The 23,368-nt window shown below is 46.5% G+C and overlaps 1 protein-coding gene across 2 annotated transcripts in view; it reads left to right on the top strand.

Moving 5' to 3' along the window:
- Positions 1-23,368, top strand: part of LOC309557411 (RING finger protein 112-like) — a 47,648-nt gene that overhangs the window by 6,552 nt on the left and 17,728 nt on the right. For both annotated transcript variants that reach the window (XM_082260127.1, XM_082260126.1), the window contains exons 2-4: positions 9,057-9,269; positions 11,542-11,679; positions 14,356-14,460. In XM_082260127.1, the coding sequence (XP_082116253.1) occupies positions 9,057-9,269; positions 11,542-11,679; positions 14,356-14,460 (456 nt within the window). The remainder of the gene's footprint in view (positions 1-9,056; positions 9,270-11,541; positions 11,680-14,355; positions 14,461-23,368) is intronic.

The raw sequence follows: 23,368 nt of genomic DNA on the forward strand, positions 1-23,368 counted from the left end.
TGAGAGTTTGCGGCCCTCGGCCCGTACCATGCAGCGGGGAGTGCTGGATATTGCAGGAATCCCTGGACTCTTAGCTGGACTCTTAGCTATTCAGCAGTATCTGTATAGCGCTGCTCTGCAGTTCCTGTATTCCATAGTGGTTAGCCAAATCGACCCCTATGCAGGTCCCTGTAACAATTAAGGTCCTGAAAAAAGCATGTGGCCCCTGCCACGTTTGAGGCCCCTAGCCACCAGGGTTCAGGTACCACTAGGCCCATAATTTAGGTCAGCTTGGTGCAGTATGGCAATCTTCGAGTGGGCACAGTTGCAGGGCCCCAGCTCGGGCACCAAACAAGTCCAGGGGACCATATTTGGCACAGTGGTAGGGGAGATCTTCCTTTACCACACTGAAAATGTTGGAGTAGCTAGCCTGAAATTTTCTGGTCAACTTTTTCAGGGGCCTTTTGGGAGTGTGTGGCCCTGGGGCAGTACCGTGGAGAAGGGACTGCTGGAAACCATATTAATCCCAATATTCTTAGCTATCCAATGTTACCTGCGGAGCAGGGCTCACTGGTACCTATGTTCTACAGTATTTGTGCAAATTTGACGCCCATGCCAGTCCTCGTGAAAATTAGGCATCGTCCACAAAAAAATTTGTGTGTGACCCTGGGGGTCAGCTAGTATCCCTGTACCAAGTTTGGTGACCGTATCCCCCCGTGATTTGGGTACCACAGGGCACTAAATTTATGGTACATTGGCCCGCTATGTTAATCCATGACTCTGATGGGGGTGGGAATTTGAGGGGGCCACAGCCCAGGCCCTGAAAGAGTCCAGGTTCCCTGAACATGTTTGGGGCCCACGTTGTGGCCCCTCCAAAATTCCCTACTGCGCCATATATTACCATAGGCTAGGCCAAACTAGCCTAAATCTAGGGCCCCACGGTAGCGGAACGATGTTGCCCAGGGGCACCAAACTTGGTATAGGGTTACTAGAGGACCCCCAGGGGCCACAAAATTGTTTTGGGGCCAATGCTTAATTTTCATGAGGACCTTCATGGGGGTGGAATTTGCCCAACCACCGCAGGACATAGGAACTGCAGAGCCAGGCTCTGCAAATATTGTTAAATAGCTAAGAGTCCAGAGATTCCTGCAGTACTCACCAATCCCCACTCCGCATTAGTGCCCGAGGGCCACACACTCCCAAGGGGCCCCCTAAAAAGCTGACCATAAAACTTCAGGCTAGCGACCTCAAAAATGTAGAGGTGTTAAAGGAAGACCTTCCCTACCTCTGGGCCTCTGGACTAATTTGGGGCCCGATCTGTGGCCCCTCAAATTCCTGATCGCGGCTGAACCATAGATTAACATAATGGGCCAGGCTAGCTTAAATGTAGGGCCCTGTGGTAGCCGAACCACGGTGCTCAGGGGCACCAAATTTGGCACATACATTTGTTTGGGGCCAATGCTTTATTTTCACAGGGACCTGCATTGGGGTAGACTTTAGCTGACCACCGCAGAATAGTCCAATGGTATCCAGCACTCCCTGCTGTGCCGTATGGCCCGGGGGCCACATACTCTCAAGGGGCCCTAGAAAAAGTTGATCAGGAAATTTTGAGCTAACAAACCCCAAAATGTTTGGGGTGGTAAAGGAAGGACCCCCCTACCTCTGTGCCAAATATGGCCCCCGGACTCATTTGGGGTCCTAGCTGTAGCCCCTCAAATTTCCAGACTAAGACTCTGCCATAGATTAACATAGCAGGCCAAGCTTCTATAAATGTAGAGCCCAAACCACGGGGGTTCAGGGCACCATACTTGGCAAACTTATACTAGAGGACCTCCAGTAGCCACACACATTTTTTGGGGGCAATGCCTAATTTTCACAGAGACTGGCATTGTGATCGAGTTTGGCCAAATATTGCAGAACATAAGTAATGCAAAGCCCCGCTTTACGGGTAATATCGGATAGCTAAGACTATGGGGATTAAGTACTTGTCGACCAGGGCATAGCCCAATGATGGCTACAGCGTGGTCGGCCTATTCTGGGAGGGCGTACAGAGACATCCGAATCGCGCTTCCCACGGATTGTGTTAAAGGGCCAACGACAGGGGCCATTTACCATGTGATCGCTCCATCCAATGACAGAGCGATCATTTGTCAACAGAACGCTGCATGTCTGGTTTAGCTCTCTCTTCGCACGCTGTACACACCGATGGGCACCGCCCCTACCTCATCCATGCCCATCTCTGCCTCATCCATGCCCATCTCTGCCCTATTTATGCCCACCTGTGTCTCATGCCCATCTGTGTCTAAATCATGCCAATGAGTGCCTCCTCATTTGTGCCTCATCAGTGTGTCCCTCATCATGCAGCCTGTATCCCCCTGTCATTCAGCCTCTTTCCCCGCCGTCATTCAGCCCCTGTCCCTGCCGTCATCCACCCTGTGTCCCCGCCGTCATGCAGTTGATGTCCCCCCGCCGTAATTTGGCCTGTGTCGGTGCCTCTGTCAGAGTCCTCCTTTACATCCAGTGTGTCCCTGTCAGAGTCCTCCTTTACATCCAGTGTGTCCCTGTCAGAGTCCTCCTTTACATCCGTGTCCCCATTAGAGTGCTCCTTTACATCTAGTGCTTCCCTATCAGAGTCCCCCTTTACATCAGTGTCCCAGTCAGAGTCCCCCTTTACATCAGTGTCCCCGTCAGAGTTCCCCTTTACATCAGTGTCCCCGTCAGAGTCCCCCTTTACATCCAGTGTTCCCGTTAGAGTCCTCCTTTACATCAGTGTCCCTATCAGAGTGCCCCGTTATGTGTCCCAGTCACATAGCTCCTTTATGACCCACGGTCAGAGTGCCCCTTTATTATTGCAGTCGGCGTGCCCCTTTAGTATTCCAGAGTGCCCTTTTATTATTGCAGTTGGCGTGCCCCTTTAGTATTTCAGAGTGCCCCTTTAATGTGTCCCATATGAGTACTGATCGTAGTATTTCAGAGTGCCCCCTTTAATGTGTCCCATATGAGTACTGATCGTAGTATTTCAGGGTGCCCCTTTAGTATTCCAGAGTGCCCTTTTATTATTGCAGTCGGCGTACCCCTTTAGTATTTCAGAGTGCCCCTTTAATGTGTCCCATATGAGTACTGATCGTAGTATTTCAGAGTGCCCCTTTAATGTGTGCCATATGAGTTATATATAGCTATATATATTTATATATATATATATATAGTAACTATATATATATATATATATATATATATATATATATATATATATATATATATATATATACATACTATATATAGTATATATATATATATATATATATATATAAATATACTATACTATATATATACTATAATATACTATATGAGTACTGATCATAGTATTTCAGGGTGCCCCTTTAATGAGTTATATATAGCTATATATATATAGTAACTATATATATATATATATATATATATATATATATATATATATATATATATATACATACTATATATAGTATATATATACACTATATATATATATATATATATATATATATATATATATATATATATATATATATATATATATATATATATATATATATATATATATAAATATACTATACTATATATATATATATATATATATATATATACTATAATATACTATATAATATACTATAGTATACTATACTACTATAATATATATAATATAATATACTATATATAGTATATGTATAGTATATATATAGTATAGTGTATATATATATATATATATATATATATATATATATATATATATATATATACACTATATATACTATAATATACTATATAATATACTATACTACTATAATATATATATAATATAATATACTATATATAGTATATATATATACACTATATATATATATATATATATATATATATATATATACACTATATATATATATATATACACTATATATATATATATATATATATATATATATATATATATATATATATATATATATATATATATATATATATAACTATATATAACTATATATAATATATATATATATATATATATATTAGTTACATATAGCGAGTTAGAATCTTCATATGTGTAATCATCGTACAGAGCGAGTTAGAATCTGACATTAGATTCTTCCCCGCTCTGTCTCTCGTCGAGAAATGCCCCCAACGGACTGCGCACGCGCTACAGAGCGAGTCAGAATCTGACATTAGATTCTTCCCCGCTCTGTCTCTCGTCGGATTGTGCCCCCGACGGACTGCGCATGCGCCAACCCCAGCCGATCAGCTGTTCTGACAGGGTGACGTCACCCACGGAGCATGCGCAGTCCGACCCGGGCATTATCCGACGGAGGGCATTCCTCGACACGACACCGGCAAACGCCTATCAGCATTAGTCTCCCAGTAACTATAAACAAAATGATTACATTGTATCTTTTCCTTCCTTCTGCCAGGGAGAAAGGAAGTTTAACCTCTTAACCACTTTACCACCGGAGGATTTTGCTGTCTTCCGTCCAGGCCACTTTTTGCGATTCGGCGCTGTGCTACTTTAACTGACAATTGCGCGGTCGTGCGACGCCGTACCCAAACAAAATTTACGTCCTTTTTTTCCCACAAACAGAGCTTTCTTTTGATGGTATTTGATCACCTGTGCGATTTTTACTTTTTGCGCTATAAACAAAAAAAGAGCGTTTATTTTGAAAAAATAACAATATTTTTAAAAATTTTTTATATGAAATTCCCCCCAAAAAATATGTAAAAATCAATTTTTTTTTACATTTTTGGCCAATTTGTTTTCTGCTACCTATGTTTGGTAAAAAAAATCGCAATAAGCGTATTTTGATTGGTTTGCGCAAAAGTTATTGCGTTTACTAACTAAGGGAAAGATTTCTGTCATTTTTGGTGTTTTTTTTTTTAACGCGTAATGGCGGTGATCTGCGTTTTTTTTTTTTTTTTTGCGGGACTGCAACATTGCGGCGGACAGATCGGACCCTTGACTGACATTTTTGACACTTTTGGTGTTACCAGTGACATTACTGCAGTAATCAGTGCTATATATATGCACTGTTACTGTAAAAATGACACTGGCAGTGAAGGGGTTAATTTTATTGGAGAGGGAGGGGTTAATGTATGCCTAGTGCTTACTAACGTGTGGGGGGGAGGTGACTGAGTGACAGAAGGACAGATCGGATGTCCAGCTATGCTGAACACTCCGATCTGTCACTCCCTGTCACTATGGAGATCCGCCCGCTCTGTTTACACAAGCGGGCGGATCTCCTCACTCGATTCCCCGACGATCGGGGCAGAGCAGTGGCGATCGCCGCTGCTCCTCCCCTGGCCCGACTCCCGCTGTGAATGAAAACAGCGGGAGCGCACCTCCGGCAGCGCGCGAGCGCCGCCTACAGGGGGAGGAGTCCAGCGACGTAGGTCTACGTCGCTGGACGGGAACGAGCCACTGTGCCGCAGTAGCAGCACAGTGGCCGGTGGGCAAGTGGTTAAAGACTAGACCTTTTTCTGACACTTGTTGCTTGCAAGTTAAAATCTGTTTTTTTTTTTTGCTAGAAAAGTACTTAGAACCCCCAAACATTTTATATATTTTTTTAGCAGAGACCCTACAGAATAAAATGGCGATTGTTGTAATATTTTATGTCACACTGTATTTGCGCAGCAGTCTTTCAAACGCAATTAATAGACTTTAATGAATAAAAAAAAAAAAATGTAACAGTAAAGTTATCCCAATTTTTTTTTTTGTTACACAGAGAATCGTGATCTTTATTCCAAGCTAAAAAATCGTGATTCTCATTTTGGCCAGAATCATGCAGCTCTAGCATAGAGGTTATGATTTGGGGAAATCTATAATGGAGCTGGCTTTATACAAATTCCCCTGTCATAGCCCATGGATGTTCTTACCCACATTGGAGGTTTTGGTGTCTCCAACAACTCTCAGATGTACTAGCTACTCTTGTTAAATGTTCCATTATAACAAATGAAAAGCAAATTAAAGGTCAACTATTGCAGTAATGTGGCTGTGTAGCATTCACATTCAAGGTGTGTCTAAAAGATTTGGTGAATGGTATCCGAAAAAAACAAAACAAAAGATACAAACAAATTACCTTTTTTGGCCTTAAAATAATCGCAATCCTTCACAACACACGTTTGGCAACGTCCATAAAGCTTCTGGAAACTGTTAGCAAAGACCTCTTTTAGGAGCCGCTGTCACACATTCTTAGATTGCCACCATGTCCACCACACTTGCTCCTTTCATGAGGCTCTTCAGGCGGGGAAATTTTGGGTCGTGGGGATGGCTGTGAATGCCATTCCATCAATTGCTGCTTGGATTCCGGATGGAACTGGTAGCACCAGGTTTCATCCCCTGTGACAATGGTTGGCAGAAAAGATGTATCCCTACCATACATGGTAATGAAATCTCCAGAGGTTTCCATCTGTTTTGCTTTCTGTTTACTTGTCTCTTTGTGTAGCACAAACCGGGAACAGATCTGCTTACCCAAATCTTCGGGGACTGGTGCGCACCACGCCTTGCTAATGCCCAATTCTTCCTCCATCAATCATAGAGTCAGTTGCTGATCTCGTGCCAGCATTTGGCACACTCGCTCGATCATGTCTGGGGTTCTGCTTGTCAACGGCCGACCCGAGCGTAGCTCATCCTCAGTTGTTTCCTTCCCGTCGTGGAAAGCATTTGAACACATTTTCTGCTCACGGCTTCCATCCCGTACACTTGCACCTTTCATGAGTTTTCCAAAATTTGTAGCAGAACTTGATGTTCACTCATTGCTCCATTGAACTGGGACCCTACCTCTCACACTGACTACGTTCCTCTGCCCGCAGCGGGTTTATCCTGATGGTCACGTGTATTCCACGCTAGCTGGGGCTTCTCGACTTGTCTCGGGATAGCTATGTGCATGCGCGCGCACCTGGCCCATGTTGCCATTGAGATATCGGACCATTCACCAAACTTTTTAGACACACCTATAGCCAGTATACAATTTATGTTTTTTTTTTGGGGAAATATTTTATTTTTTATTTCTTTATTGTTTTTAATAAGCAAACGGACAAGTACAAAACAGTACACACACTTTTTACAGAGACAAAAACTTTGATTAAAAAAAAAAAAAAAAACAAGGCCCATGTTACTACTGGCACAGGCAGGGTGGCTAAAACACCATGACCCAACAGTGGTTACCCTAACCTACTAACCCCCCCCTTTTTTTTTTTCTTTAAATAGGTGAATTCCAGTCAACCAAATGGTTGCCACTACTTGCTAATACTTACTTACGGTATTTGTTTCTTTTTGCAACCAGATATTCCTAAATAAAATAAAAATTGGAAATAAATAAAAAAACAGAACAGAAAGTGTCATTCAGAGTCAATTAAAAAGCAACAATTTAAAAAACACCTTGCATCCTCAGAACCCTAAACCTGCAGCTGATCCAAAGGAAGGCAAATGTTTCTTATAAAGCATGACCCAATTTACTGCCACCAAGCCTTTCTCAAACCTTTAACATAGAAGAACCCTTGAACTCTTCAAAAAACGTTCTGGTCTCAGGGAACCCCTGCTAATAATGATTACATCAACAGCTAATGGAATGTTCCTTACATTTGTAGTCAGTAGGAAGAAATCTCCCTCGCAGATAGGTAAAGAGATCATCGGTGTCAGTAGTTATCTGAGGAGCAGAAATTGCTAATTTCTCAGGAAACCTCTAGCAACCTCTGGAGGACCTCCTGGGGTTTCCATGGACCCTTGCTGGAGAAAGGTTGCTCTAAGTAAAGAGGTGCTAAATTCAATTTCATCACGAGTCGCATCAGCATTATGGTCGCCCTCAAGAGGGCTGGTTGCATCTGTAAGACTATATAAATGTATCTACTCTTTATCATATTAAATAATTGCCTCTGCATTTGATTATTACTGGTTTTAATAATAACTCAAATACTAATACGTCTGCACGCACTCCCATCATAACCTGTTAGAGTGAATCCTATATAATATAGTTCATAAAAAAACATATTTGATAGTGATTATGCTACTGTTCCAGTGAAAAAGACTTTATCGGCAGAGGACAATAGCAGCAGTATTTCAATCATGCGGATCAAGCATAATAGAAAGCTACCAGTCATTATTCCAGCTAAAGGGCAGATATTCTCAAAACGATAAGAATTCCACATCACAAACCTATCTCCGTCAGTGAATATCGGGGCCCCAACTGGCTGATATACATTTGTGCAGTGAAGTTCGCCTCGCTCTGCCATAATTCCAGACCGGCACTTACTCGTTTGCGTAGCCGCTCAGAGCGCCCGCCGATAGGGATGATAAGGCAAGTAGCGTGCAGTCTCCATTTAATGGAAAGTTTCCACAACTTACAGTCTTTCCTCAATGCCAGTTAAAACCATATTCCCTGTGCATAGCGATTACCAGTAAACCGACACTGGGAGACATAATGGCAATTTAACTAAAAATACATCCTAAAAAATGTCCACACAAATAGTAATACAATTTACACAACAGGGAGGGGAGGGGAGGGGGGGGTGTTGGTGGAGAGGCTGCCCCAGCTTCAAAAGAGATGCAACGGCCATGAAATGGCTTCGTGGGCTGGATTAGGCCCGCGTGCCTTGTGTTTGACATGTGCTCCAAGGCAATCCTTTAGAAACAACCATCCATGATTTGGTCTGTGCAGATCCAGGCCAGACCTCAATTTAGGCTGTTTTTGAAGCAGATTTGATCCCCTATCCCAATAGAATAAACATAATCCAACCCAGCACGATGGACCCATAGGAGGGAGTAGGTTTCCTACAGTATAGATACCAGGCCTATGCCCTCCAGCAATGCATAGGTGCTTAAAAAAATCAAAATTAAAGGAACCCTCCTTCCCCACCTTTACCCTCAAAAAACCTTCTCAAAATGGACAAAGCTCTGCTCCACCCCAGTTAGAAGTATGAATAATAGGAAGCGGTATGTGATTACTGGGTCTAGTGTGGGGATTTGTAAGAGTAGGAGTACTGCTGGAGTTCGTGAGCAGAAGAAAGTACCCTTAATTGGATATAATGTAACTATTGTAGATGTTCTTTGTTTTCTCCAGGAGTCTCCGGTGTTCTCAGATCAGGGGTACCCGGTACAGCTGGTGTGGACGGACGGCAGTGGCTGCCTACATTTGGATGAATCGGTCATGTATGATTGCTTCATGAGCTCTGAGTTATCGAGTTACCCCATCTACCTGCTGTGCGTTATTGGAGAGAAACGTCGGGGGAAATCCTTCCTGATGAATTACATTATCAGGGCCCTGGAGAGCCAGGTGAGAGACCGGGGACCCATAACCTTGTATTGGCGGGCCCTGTGCCCTGTTACTATGGAGCCTGGTTACAAAGGTCAGAATCAAAAATATTGCTACATCAATTCCTAAAGTTATACCTAATTGTTTCTCCACTCATTTACTCAATTTTTCAGAAAATGTTGCCCCCCCCCCCCTCCCCCGTCAAAAAAATTATATACAAACCAAAACTTGGCCCAATTTGTTCTTGCAATCAATTTAGAGGGGTCTGTCCCTTTATGATCAGGCCCCACTGCTATCACTTTGGGGTGGGGCAAATTTTGCCTGGCCTTGTAGAATAAGAGCCGGTTCACACTGGGGCGACCTGGTCGCCTGACAGGTCGCCGTAGGTCGCCTGCCATAGAGAAGCTGTGGACCCGTTCTAATAGGAGCGACACAAGTCGCTCCGACTTAGAAAAAGGGTCCGGAGCTTCTTTGGGGCGACCTGGAGTGACCTGCATTGACTTCAATGTTATGAAGTCCGTGCCGGCCGCTCCAAGGTCGCGGTGCGAGCGGCGCACCGCGACTTCACAGGTCGCCCGGCAAAGTCGGCTCGCCCCAGTGTGAAAGGGGTCTAAGACACATGAAACCCAGGAAACCTTAAAGGGTAACTCCACTTTCATGGAGAAAAAATAGCAAATAAAGAAAAAACAATATAGAGTATACAATTGCAACATAAATCATATTGTAATTACATGTTATTAAGAAATACCTTTCCTTTTTAATCTGCAGCTGTTGCAATATGGCCACCTGGAGCTGTTCTGTACACAGAATGTATACTGACCACACCCAGAAACATAATTTCCTGCTTGTGTGATTGGCTCACCAATTTTCCCAGAAGTCTGCACTAAGATACAAGTCAGATTTCTGGCATCCCCTGCAGCAAAAAATTCATTTTTGTTGAGATACTTCCCATAGGAACACATCTAAAGGGAGTGCAGGCCCAGCAGATTTCATCATTAGTGCTCTGCAGCTGCACAGCTGATAGATAATTATGAAACCACTCCCATTAGACCCACTCAGCACAGAGGAACAAACAATGATTTCTTCAGAATAACAAAAGGTAGGAATCTGCAACAAAGTTTGTTAAAATCCCTGTAATGTACAGAGATCACCCACAGGGGAATGTTTTTTTTCCTCAACAAAAGTGGAGTTAAGCCTTAAACAGACTGGGATGACATCAGAACAGATAAAAGTTAAGTAAATGCTCTTACCTTAGGTTCACACTTATGCGTTTTTTAGTGTGTTTTGCAATTTGCAGAAACGTACTACAGTCCATTTAACATGGTTTCCCATGGTATACTTCACATCTATGCGTTTTGCAGCTGATGCAATTTTGGAAAGGGTCAGGGACTTTTTTTTCTAGCGTTTTGCGTGTAATAAACTACAATGGAAGCGCACCAGAAACACCAATTTTATTTTGGTGATGCGATTTTTTTTTTTTATATATTTTGCGTTTTACGGTTTTTATTTTTCCCTTTTGAACACTGTATATAACTGGTTGCTAAAGAGCAGGCCGGGAAGCCGGCCGCTGCATCCTTAACAACCCATGAGTCATTAGCTGTCAGCGGGGTTCCCCACTGACAGGTAAATGTAAAAAAAAAAAGTTGCCTAACACTACACTACCTTTTTTTTTTTTTTTGGTGTATGTGTAGGAGTACAATGTACCCCATACTCCTTCAAACTCACTCCTCACTCCGCCCAGGGTTGTCGGAAAGAGGCGCTTGTCCCCATCAACATAGACACCAGGTGCTTTGGGATGAGGAGGCAGAGCCCCCCTGCCCCAAAACACCCCCCCCATGTTGACGGCATGCGGTCTAGAATGGTTCAGATGGCTCGCTCATCCCCTCTCTTTCCTGACCTGCCCGGCTGCATGCTCAGATAAGGGTCTGGTATGGATTTTGGGGGGGCCCCACGTCTTCCTTTTTTTTTTTTTTTTGGCATGGGGGTGTCCCCTCAAAATCCGTACCAGACCAGAAGGGCCTGGTATGAACCTGTGGAACATATCAGGCATTTGAAATGTTGGGTTTACATAGTCTTTAAGGCTTCTTAACGACTTGATAAGAATAATAAAATACCTTAAAGTCCATAGCCTGGTCACAGGTTCACTTTAAGAGTTCCTACACTACGGTGAAGCTGTGCCTTTGCTCAGAATGAAGCCCATAGGCAAAATTTCAAGCTTGGAAACCTTGATAATATTGTACATGTTTTCTGGAAAAATAAATGCAGCTTGTGGAAACTTTTTATGTTTTTTTAGGAGAAGGGTGAAGAGTTCAGCTTGGGGGCAGAAGACGAGCCTCTGCAAGGGTTTGAATGGAGATCTGGCATTGACAGCACTACAAAGGGTTTATGGATGTGGAGCAGACCGTTCATACTGGGTAACAAGGGAGAGAAGGTGAGATATACGCTTATTAATCTCTGTGTCACGTGAACCACCTTCCAATTGGTTGTATCCTTACTCTCGATGGATTGTACAGAGCTCAAATGTAAGATGACCACGTGTCACGGATTGCCCGGGACAGTCCCGCAGATCTGTCCCGAGTCCCGGGCACCTTCATTCTGGGACAATACAGTGTCCGGGAATTAAACTGACACAGCCGATGCAGCCGTTTGTGATTCTGCATTGATGCAGAGAACCGCTGCACTGATTGCCAATGACGTCATCCTGGTGCAGCGCCCTGCCTCTCCTGGGGAAACGCAGCAAAAGGTGGATAAAGCCCCATTTTTTTTTAAAATAACAAACATGGTATACTTACCTCCTCTGTGCAGTTGGATTTGCACAGAGCAGTCCGGATCATCCTCTTCTCGGATCCCTCTTTGCAGCTCCTGGCCCCTCCCTTCAGTCTAGTGCCCCCACAGCAAGCAGCTTGCTATGGGGGCACCTGAGCCGAACTGCAACTCCATCTTTCCATTCAGCCATGGAGCTGCTGTCCAGCCACGCTACCTCTCTTTCTTGGCTGGTTGACCTTGATTGACAGCCGCGGGAGCCAATGGCTCCACGGCTGTGTCTCAGCCAATCATGAGGGAGGTTCCTGGACAGCCGAGGGACTCGTGGACATTGCTGGACAGAGATCGGGTTCAGGTAAGTATTATGGGGGGGCTGCTACACACAGAAGGTTATTTATCTTAATGCATTAAGTTAAAAAAAACCTTCTGACTTTACAACCCCTTTAAGTACTAGTAGTTCCCTATGGCTGAATTTAGTTTTGTGCATTCACTGCATTGTGCATGGATTTGTACATATCAAGTAGGGGAAGCTCATTTTGGATTCATCTTGAGGCTTCATTTTTTCCAATTTTTTTACTCCAGATCCCTCGGGTCATTTGTATTCCTTTTGTAGTTTAAAGTTGGGTTTTTTATGCAACCTCAGTGCCTTAGATGATAAGAGCATTAGTTTATTGTATGTTAGCCTAACATTGAAAGAACAATTTCAATCTTTGAATCTAAGTGGCTGCCTGCAACTGCAATGTTAGAAAAAGCATTTGTTTAATGTATGTTAGCCTATCTAAGGAACTAAAGTTGCATATAAACCCCGCTCCGCTCTCGAGCACAACTACTCGCCGATTGCATTGTAAACAAGTAAATAGGTAAGGGGTTGGGCCACCAAGCGATGTCACACGGTGGCACCGCCCACTTGTGGGGTCACTGACTGGTGCATGCTGGGGCTGGGGGGTCCCTGAATGGCAGTTTTTTGAACTGTGGTCACCGTACTCAAATGACGATAGGATGGATAGTCTAGATCTAGAACATAGTCTAGCCCACTTTTTAAATGGCCGATTTCCCTTTACTCCTCTGTGTGAATTAATGCCTACTCTGCTGCCTCCAAGACCTTGTGCACCATTGGCTACTTGGAGATAACAGTGTCTATATTAAAGTAGGTAGGTGTCACATGTAGCCCACAAAGATTCTACTCCAGATTGTAATAAGTGAGAGTACAAGCTGAAATTGGTGATGGTGGTGAAGCTTCTAGATCAGCCCTTCCCAACCCACGAGGAGCCCTGGAAAATAGTTTTGGGGAACCCCTGCTAAAACCAATGAATTAAGGTCAGTGGGAAGAATGTCCCTTACATTGGTGGTCAGTGGGAAGAATGCTCCTTACATTGAGGGTTATTGTGAAGAATGTCCCTTACATTGGTGGCCAGCGGAACAGAATGTCCCTTACATTAATGGTCAGTGGGAAAAATGCCCCTACATTGGTGGTCAAGAGGAAGAATGTCCCTTACATTGGTGGTGTGTGGGAGGAATGTCCCTTACATTGGTGGTGTGTCGGAGGAATGTCCCTTCCATTGGTGATCAGTGGGAAGAATGTCCCTTACATATGTGATCAGTGGGAAGAATGTCCCTTACATTGGTGGTCACTGGGAAGAATGTCCCTTACATTGGTGATCAGTGGGAAGAATATCCCTTGCATTGGTGATCAGAATGCCACCCTTCAGACAGCTAAAAAAATATCATAAGTATCATGCAGAATTGCAGATGGCTCTGCCAAGCTGTGTTGGCCCCAGGACTATGTAGGCACCATAACCTTAGAGGTCAGTAATGCCTCGTTTCCACTGAGTGGAACGGTTCGGGTCGGTACAGTTTGGAAGGGTTAGAATGGTCCGGTCTATTCAGGTGAGCGTTTCCACTGCAAGTCGGACCGGCAGGGACCATGCGGGGTTTACATCAAATGAGGTGTTTGTTTTGCTCTTTCATTTGACGTGAGCATTGAAGTTTTCCCGTCCGCCAATCAGTGGAATCTATCGTGTGACGCCAGTAGCTCCGCCCTAACCGTACCGTACCATTTCCTATGGCCCTACATCTGAAGCAGGACCAGGAGTGGTGCGGTTTGGTTTGGTTGTATGGGCCACTTTCATAATGGAAACACTCAAATTAGCGTACCGTACCGAACCGACCCAAACCGATCCGCTCAGTGGAAACAAGGCATTAGTCACAGTTCAAGGAACCCCAGCAATCTATGGAGGAACCTTGCTGAGAATGGTTTTTCTAGAGTTTGGAAACAATGAAGCGGTCTTCTCTGACTGCAAATTGTGCTATTTTCTGTTCTCTCATTGTATCGATCTCTTTGCAGGTGGCAGTCTACATCCTGGATACGGAGGGATCACTGGATATTGAGGGAGACCGAGAAAGCTGCATTAAGCTCTCTGCATTGTCCATGCTGCTCAGCTCCCATCTGGTGAGATAAATAAGTGAATATTTCATGGTTTCTATTTGCAACCGGACGGTTAGCTGTGGAATAAACCTAGTCAGGGCTGGGACAAGGTGTAGGCAGAAGAGGTGGCTGCCTTTGGTGCTTTAGCAGGAAGAGAGTTGCAAAAAGGGCAGGACCTACTGAAGCAGTTCAAAACTCATGGGTGGTGCGTGCACTTTGGCCTTTTCCCCTGGCCTGCTAAAGGACCTTGTCACAATACTGGACCTAGAATGAGTTGCAATAATAACCTAAAAAAAAAAAAAAAGACAATTCCTGTAGTGTCTTAACCACTTAAGCCCCGGAAGATTTTACCCCCATTCCGACCAGGGGGTATTTTGCCATTCGGCACTGCGTGACTTTAACGGACAATTGCGCGGTCGTGCAAAGCTGTACCTAAACAAATTTGGCGTCCTTTTTTCCCCACAAACAGAGCTTTCTTTTGGTGGTATTTGATCACCTGTGCGATTTTTTGATCACGCGCTATAAACAAAAAAAGAACGTAAATTTTGCAAAAATAACAATATTTTTCACATTTTTTTATATGAAATTCCCCCCAAAAAAAATGTAAAAATCAAAATTTTTTAACATTTTCGGCCAATTTGTTTTATGCTACATATGTTTGGTAAAAAAAATCGCAAAAAGCGTATTTTGATTGGTTTGCGCAAAAGTTATCGCGTTTACTAACAAAGGGAAAGATTTTTGTAATTTTTGTTGTTTTTTTGTTTAACGCGTAATGGCGGCGATCTGCAATTTTTTTTTTGCGGTACTGCGACATTGGGGCGGACAGATCGGACCCTTGACTGACATTTTTGACACTTTTGGGGTTACCAGTGACATTTCTACAGTAATCAGTGCTATACATATGCACTGTTACTGTAAAAATACACTGGTTGTGAAGGGGTTAACTTTATTTGGGAAGGAGGGGCTGTGTGTATCCCTAGGGGCGTGCTTTCTACTGTGATTGGCTGTGGCTTGAGCTGTAAGGACACTGATCAACGGATCTACATAGTAGATCCGTGTGATCAGTGTCTTTACACCGAGGAGAATGACAGGTCGCTTGTTTACACAAGCTGCCTGCCTTTCTCCCTCTCCCCCGCCGATCGCCGAGTGACCGGCGGACATCGGGTCCGCTGGTCACACGCGCGGGGGGGTCCATGACCACGCGGGAGCGGGAGCGCGCCTCCGGGGGCGCGCGCTCGCTCCCTAGACCCTCACAAGCTAGTGACGTAGCCAGAGGCGGCTCTAGGCTTTGTGAGGCCTAAGGCAAAACTTGGACATGAGGCCCCACTCACGCCCATAATGGGAAAAATAATTCAAGCGATAAAAATTAACTGCATACATTGCATATATTAAGAGCCTTAACCTTTGTACTATGAATTCACAGTTTCTAGATGTTTCTCTAACCAATTCTTCTTTAATCAAAGATCATTAAACATCGGGTATGTATGTATATATATATATATATGTCTGCTCTTTCATCACAGTCCCCAGCATTTCCCTATAGGTCATGATTCCCTGAGTCCCTCCTTACATCAGAGTTCAGTGTCCCCCCTTACATAAGAGTTCTCCTTTTAATCAGATTCCCCCCAGCATCTCCTCCTTACATCAGAGTCCACAGAATTCCTCTTTACATTAGAGTCCCCCTCTTAAATCAAATTTCGCAGAGCCCCCTTTACATCAGAGTCTCTAGAGTTTCCCCCTTACACTGTAAGCGGGAAGTCTGAAGACTCTGATGTAGGAGGAGTTCTGGGAACCCTGATTTAGGGGGGAATGTTGGGGACTCTGAAGTAAGGGGAGTTCTGGGAACCCCGATTTAAGGGGGGATGCTGGAGACTCTGATTAAAGGAGAGTTCTGGGAACCCTGATTTGAGGGTAAAGCTCAGGTGTAAAAATGAACTCTGTGGTCTCCAAAGCTCCCCCTTGCATCAGAGTTTCCAGAGACCCCTTACACTTCCCTTCCTCAGTCCACCACAGTCTAGGGTCAAGTCCCACTGCAGAAGGCTGCCATCCCCACAGAGGGCACTGTAAATTCCAGTATAGTGCACTGCCATTCCTCCCTGAGGAATGGAAGCCTGATATGCTAAGACTTGTAGTGCCCTCTGTGGGGACTAAGGAATGGCATCCTGCTATTCTGGAACTTGTAGTGCCCTCTGTGAGGGACTGAGGATTCCTCAGTCCTCCACATTCTAGGGCACTATAAGTCCTAGCATAGTGGGCTTTCATTCCTCAGTCCCTCACAGCTGGGGGGAAAAACAACAGAGTTAAACATCTAAAGGACAACTCCAACCAAAACCACCAATAATGTACAGAGTCCATATGCTATATAATGTCACAGCCCTGCTACCCCTCACCTTCCACCTCGGGTGCTGTCATTGTGTAGGGCAAAGGGCTCCAGCTCCACCATGTTTGGCTTTGATGTCAGATATGCAGGACTGGCTAAGCTCCACTCTCTTCCCTGGCAACTGACTCTGGCGTCACGGGGGGGCCTCTCCTCCTCCCCCAACCACCCAGGGGCCCTCTCCTTCTCCCCCAGCCACCCAGGGGCCCTCTCCTTCTTCCCCAGCCACCCAGGGGCCCCTCTCCTTCTCCTCCAGCCACTCAGGGGCCCTCTCCTTCTCCTCCTCCAGCCACCCAGGGTCCCTCTCCTTCTCCTCCTCCAGCCACCCAAGGTCCCTCTCCTTCTCCTCCAGCCACCCAGGGGCCCTCTCCTTCTCCTCCAGCCACCCAGGGGCCCTCTCCTCCTCCAGCCACCCAGGGGCCCTCTCCTCCCCCCCAGCCACCCAGGGTCGTTCTCCTTCTCCCCCAGCCACACAGGGGCCCTCTCCTTCTCCCCCAGCCACCCATGGGGTCCTCTCCTTCTCCCCCCAGCCACCCAGGGGCCCTCTCCTTCTCCCCCAGCTACCCAGGGGCCCTCTCCTTCTCCCCCAGCCACCCAGGGGCCATCTCCTTCTCCCTCAGCCACCCAGGGGCCCTCTCCCTCTCCCCCAGCCACCCAGGGGCCCTCTCCCCCAGCCACCCAGGGGCTCTCTCCTTCTCCTCCAGCCACTCAGGGGCCCTTTCCTTCTTCTCCTCCAGCCACCCAGGGGCCCCCTCCTTCTCCCCCAGACACCCAGGGGCCATCTTCTTCTCTCACAGCCACCCAGGGGCCCTCTCCTCCTCCCTCAGCCACCCAGGGGCCCTCTCCTCCTCCCTCAGCCACCCAGGGGCCCTCTCCTTCTCCCTCAGCCACCCAGGGGCCCTCTCCTTCTCCCTCAGCCACCCAGGGGCCCTCTCCTTTTCCCTCAGCCACTCAGGGGCCCTCTCCTTCTCCTCCAGCCACCCAGGGGCTACTCACCTCCTTTGCGTATTAGACACCACAAATCTATGACCAGCCTGCAGAGTGACAAGTCGGGGCCCGGTTACCTGTATGTTCCTGGGCCAGGGCAGAGCTCTCCTCCCAGAGCAACAACCGATGATAGCAGAGTGAGCTGACCGGGCAGTCACTTCCTACTGATGCAGGTACACGCCCACCGATTCCTCCACAGGGATCAGACGGCCAATCCCTAGGCAGAGAAGGCAGGGTAACTGTCAGCAGACAACAGACACCTGGCAGCCGCAGTGAAGGGACTGAAGCACACTGCGTGAAGGGACTGAAGCACACAACTTTTATATCCAAGGATTTAAATCTTTTACTTGGGAGATTTCCCTGACTGCGCCCTGCTAAATGTTGTCGCTCCGCCACTGGCCGTGAGGCCCCTGTAGGTGCGAGGCCTTAGGCGACCGCCTAATTTGCCTAATTAGAGAGCCGCCTATGGACGTAGCCCTACGTCACTTTGCCTGTGAGGGGCTGACTGCCGACGTAGATCGGCGTTAGGCAGTCGGCAAGTGGTTAAGCTGGCCATAGGTGGTGCAATTTTCTTTCCTACAACCATGGGTTGCAGGAAAGAAAAATTGCTTGATTCCCTTATTAACACAGACAGTGTTGATGGGGGGAATCCCTCATGTGGAGCTATTGTGTTCTCGTGGTGGGGGTTGGAGGAGCCATCCTAGCTCGGAGAACACACAGTGATTATTGCTAGCAGCTATAGCTGCATGAAAACTCCGACAGGCAGGTTGTACCCAAGATGACCTATTGATGAATCAATTTGGGTACAATCAGCCTGCCCATACATGGTTCGAATCCCAGCCAGTTCAGCAGGGACAGATTGGAACCAATTATGGCCAGCTTTACTGCAAAGAAAATTCTATAGCATATTGGGACCTTTCTTCTGGATGTTTCTTGTGTACTGTGATTAAAACCTTAACATACATACGGGGTGCAAACAACGTAACCACTTGCTGACCGCGCTATAGCCCAATGACGCCTACAGCACAGCCGGCTAGTTCTGGGACCCATCCTATGATGGTGTGCTGTGATCGTGCCCGTGGCATTGGCTGCAGGGCACAAGCAGTGGGCTCTGTAATCGCAGTGTCCAGAGGACACTGCTGAATATAGATTGAGGTAATGAGCCAATCAGGGGCTCTTTACCAAGTGAATAGGCTGCAAAACCTCACTGAAATACAGTACACATGAAAACTCACATGAAACTGATGTCTCTGCAAGTGAAATCTGTGCCATTTTCCATCAGTTTTAATGCATATATGGTGTGAACGAGCCCTAAAAATACACAACACTAAAAATAGGTATTGGTAATTGGTATCTGCGGGTACTAGAGTAAAAGTATAAGTAGTTGGGCATGCCTAGCACTTTGTATAGTTTTTTTGGACCTGGTCTGACTACTGAGCTAGCGCGGTCAACAATGAGCTCCCTTTCCCCCCACTGCTGTTCAACTATGCTGCTTTCAAATACATTACGGATTTTTGATTGATAGTGCCTGCTTGGAAAGAGTGCTATCATTAGGCATGCATGGAGCAGGTTAGCCAAACTGCCAGGATACAAGCATGCTCACAGCAAAGGCAGTGGAAGAACATATAACTCTGCTTGTGCACTGCATGGAATACTCCATGGCCTAGGGTTGCCACCTTTTCTTCAAGCCAAACCCGAAAAAAAATGCATGGAATTTTGTTACCATATGTTTTGTCGCAGGTGAACGAGCCCAAAAGCAAGGTGTGTGGTTGTGTTAAGACTTAATGGCGCCACTTCACACCTGCGAAACAGCTGTGCATTTTTTTGCATTGCAGGAATGCACACAAATTTGCACTCACAAAAATGTCCACTCAGGGCAGGGGTAATACATTTAAAATTCAAGGAGGTCTGGTTGCTAAAATTGCTCTCTAATAAAACATAAACGTATGCCAATCACATCTATATTTCAAGTAAAATAAAACCACCTTACATAAGGTGTCCCCATCAGAGACCTCCCTTACATCTGGTGTCCCTCCTTACATCATGTATACCCAGGGCCGGTGCTTCCACTAGGCTAACTAAGCAGCCGCCTAGGGCGCATTGCCACCTAGGGGCGTAGCCAGGAGTCGGCACTCTCTCTCCATCATGAATGATTATTGTGAGCTGAGGGGAGAGGTGGCAGTAGGGGAGGAAGAAGGGACAGAGAAAGATGCCAGGTGTCTTGGGCAGTGGCGGAACTATCAGGCCCTGGATTTCCACCATTGTTGGGGGGGGGGGGGCCAAGAGGCAGGAAGGGAGCCCACCAGAGTGCTGCCTGCATGATGCTCCTCTTCAGCTGGAGCTGAGTGGCCTTAACCCCGGGCAGGAAGTGACTCTCTGCACTGAGCTGGTGGGCAGCCGTTCATTTCCCTGGGTTGGTATTAAGCAGGGAGCGGAGGAGAGCTGAACCTGAGCCGGAGCTCAGCACTGGAGGGCGGAACCTTTACTGGGGCAGAAGAGACGAGGCACCGGAATGTTCTGAGGAGGTTGGTGATGAAGGACATGCGGAGCTCTCTGACTGCTGCTTTTCCCTCCACCAGGAGCCGGTTGGAGCTGTGGTGAGCACTGTGGTCCAGGAGAGGAGTGTCCTGGGAGAAGGAATCAGCAGGATCACAGTGAGGGAGGGCAGAGTGGGGGCCACTCTCTTCATACCGCCCAGTTAGTGTCCCCAGAACAGGGGATCAGGGCCCCTGGGTGTTACATGGAGCATCCCTGGTGTGAAAGGGAATCGGGGTCACCAGGTGTGCCATGGGGAATCAGAGTCACCAGGCGTGACATGGAGGATAGGGGTCACCGGGTGTAACAGGGGTTTGGGGTCACCAGGTGTGCCATGAGGAATTGGGGTCCCTGGGTGTGCCATGGGGGATTGGGGTCCCCAAGTGTGACACGGAGGAACATCAGGGTCCCCAGGTGTGACATGGAGGAACATCAGGGTCCCCAACTGTGACATGGAAAAACATCAGGGTCTGACATAGAGGAACATTGGGGTCACTGAGTATGACAGCATGACATGGAGGAACACGGGGTCCCTGGGTGGGACATGGAGGAACATCAGGGTCAGTGGGTATAACAGCATGACATGGAGGAATATTGGGGTCCCAGGGTGTGACATGGAAAAACATCAAAGTCCCTGGGTGTGACACGGAGGGACATTAGGGTCTCCAAGTGTGACATGGAGGAATATGGGGGTTACTGGGTATGACAGCATAAAATGGAGGAACCATCGGATCAGGGTCACTGAGTATGACATAGAGGAGTTTTTAACCCCTTCCCTTCCCTTTTTTTTTTTTTTTTTTGGGGGGGGGGGCACAAGTAGCTGGTCTTGCCTAGGGCGTAAAATAGTCTAGCACCGGCCCTGTGTATACCCATCAGAGTGCCTCCTTACATGTGGCGTCCCTATCAGAGTCCCCCTTACATCTGGTGTCCCTCCTTACATCTGGTGTCCCCATCAGAGTGCCCCTTTACATCTGGTGTCCCCACTTACACCTGGTGTCTCCATCAGTGTCCCCCAGTTATATCTGGTGTCCCCGTCGGAGTAGCCCCTTACATCTGGTGTCCCCATCAGAGTAACCCCTTACATCTGGTGTCCCTATCAGAGTAACCCCTTACATCTGGTGTCCCCATCAGAGTAACCCCTTACATCTGGTGTCCCCATCAGAGTAACCCCTTACATCTGGTGTCCCTATCAGAGAAACCCCTTACATCTGGTGTCCCCATCAGAGTAACCCCTTACATCTGGTGTCCCCATCAGAGTAACTCCTTACATCTGGTGTCCCCACTTACATCTGGTGTCCCCATCGGAGTAGCCCCTTACATCTGGTGTCCCCATCAGAGTAGCCCCTTACATCTGGTGTCCCCACTTACATCTGGTGTCCCCATCAGCGTAACCCCTTACATCTGGTGTCCCCATCAAAGTAGTCCCTTACATCTGGCTGGTGTTCCCATCAGAGTTCCCCCCCCCCCCTTACATCTGTTGTTCCCATCAGAGTCCCTTCATATATCACAGTCCCCCCTTACATCAGCTGACTGCAGGTGTCCCTCCACACATTAGTACATTTGTACTCACAGATCACAAACTGCAAAGAAAGCAGCTCATTCCTCCTTCCGCTTCAGACAGTCTGTCTTCACTCCCCTGCAGTGCCATGCTGAGACTCAGATTAGTTCTCAGTCTCAGTGATGGCTCTCTATCGCCTTCTGCAGGCTGGAGGGAGGAGAACACCTAATTCTCCCTCCAGCTATCTTATGCCCCGTACACACGTGCAGATTATCTGAAGACTTTTGTCTTCAGACTTACCTTTTCTATGTAGTGCAAGGGCCTGCCGGATTGCATACAAATTGAAAGTGTTTAGGTTTGACCTCATATTATATGGTTTTGGTAAGTCTGCAGACAAAAGTCTTCAGATAATCTGCACGTGTGTACGGGGCATTAGGGAGCCACTGTCTGGTCTGAATAATATGTCAAGTTTTAGGCAGACTAAAAACTGGACACATGATTTAAAACCCAGACTGTCTGGGTGAATCCTGGAAAGGTGGCAACCCTACCATAGCCACCAAGAGGTATGGTCACAGTGGAAAGATGTAGATTTAACATACTCTATATTACAAAAGTATTGGGACGCCTGCCTTTACCCTCACATGAACTCTAATGGCATCCCAGTCTTAGTCTGTAGGGTTCAATATTGAGTTGGCCCACCTTTTGCAGCTGTAACAGCTTCATCTCTTCTGGGAAGGCTGTCCACAAGGTTTAGGAGTGTGTCTATGGGAATGTTTGACCATTCTTCCAGAAGTGCATTTGTGAGGTCAGGCACTGATGTTGGACGAGAAGGCCTGGCTTGCAGTCTCCACTCTAATTCATCCCAAAGGTGTTCTATCGGATTGAGGTCAGGACTCTGTGCAGGCCAGTCAAGTTCCTCCACCCCAAACTCACTCATCCATGTCTTTATGGACCTTGCTTTGTGCACTGGTCCAAATCATTTGGTGGAGGGGGGATTATGGTGTGGGGTTGTTTTTCAGGGGTTTGGCTTGGCCCCTTAGTTCCAGGGAAGGGAACTCTTAAGGCGTCAGACTACCAAGACATTTTGGACAATTTCATGCTCCCAACTTTGTGGGAACAGTTTTTGGATGGCCCCTTCCTGTACCAACATGACTGCGCACCAATGCACAAAGCAAGGACCATAAAGACATGGATGAGCGAGTTTGGGGTGGAGGAACTTGACTGGCCTGCACAGAGTCCTGACCTCAACCCAATAGAACACCTTTGGGATTAATTTGAGCGGAGACTGCGAGCCAGGCCTTCTCGTCCACATCAGTGCCTGACCTCACAAATGCGCTTCTAAAAGAATGGTCAAATGTTCCCATAGACATAATCCTAAACCTTGTGGACATCCTTCCCAGAAGAGTTGAAGCTGTTATAACTGAAAAGGTGGACCAACTCAATATTGAACCCTACGGACTAAGACTGGGATGACATTGAAGTTCATGTGTGTGTAAAGGCCGGCGTCCCAATACTTTTAGTAATATAGTGTAAGT

Source organism: Pelophylax lessonae (genome assembly GCF_965119305.1).
Source record: "Pelophylax lessonae genome assembly, chromosome: 6".
Taxonomy (NCBI): domain Eukaryota; kingdom Metazoa; phylum Chordata; class Amphibia; order Anura; family Ranidae; genus Pelophylax; species Pelophylax lessonae.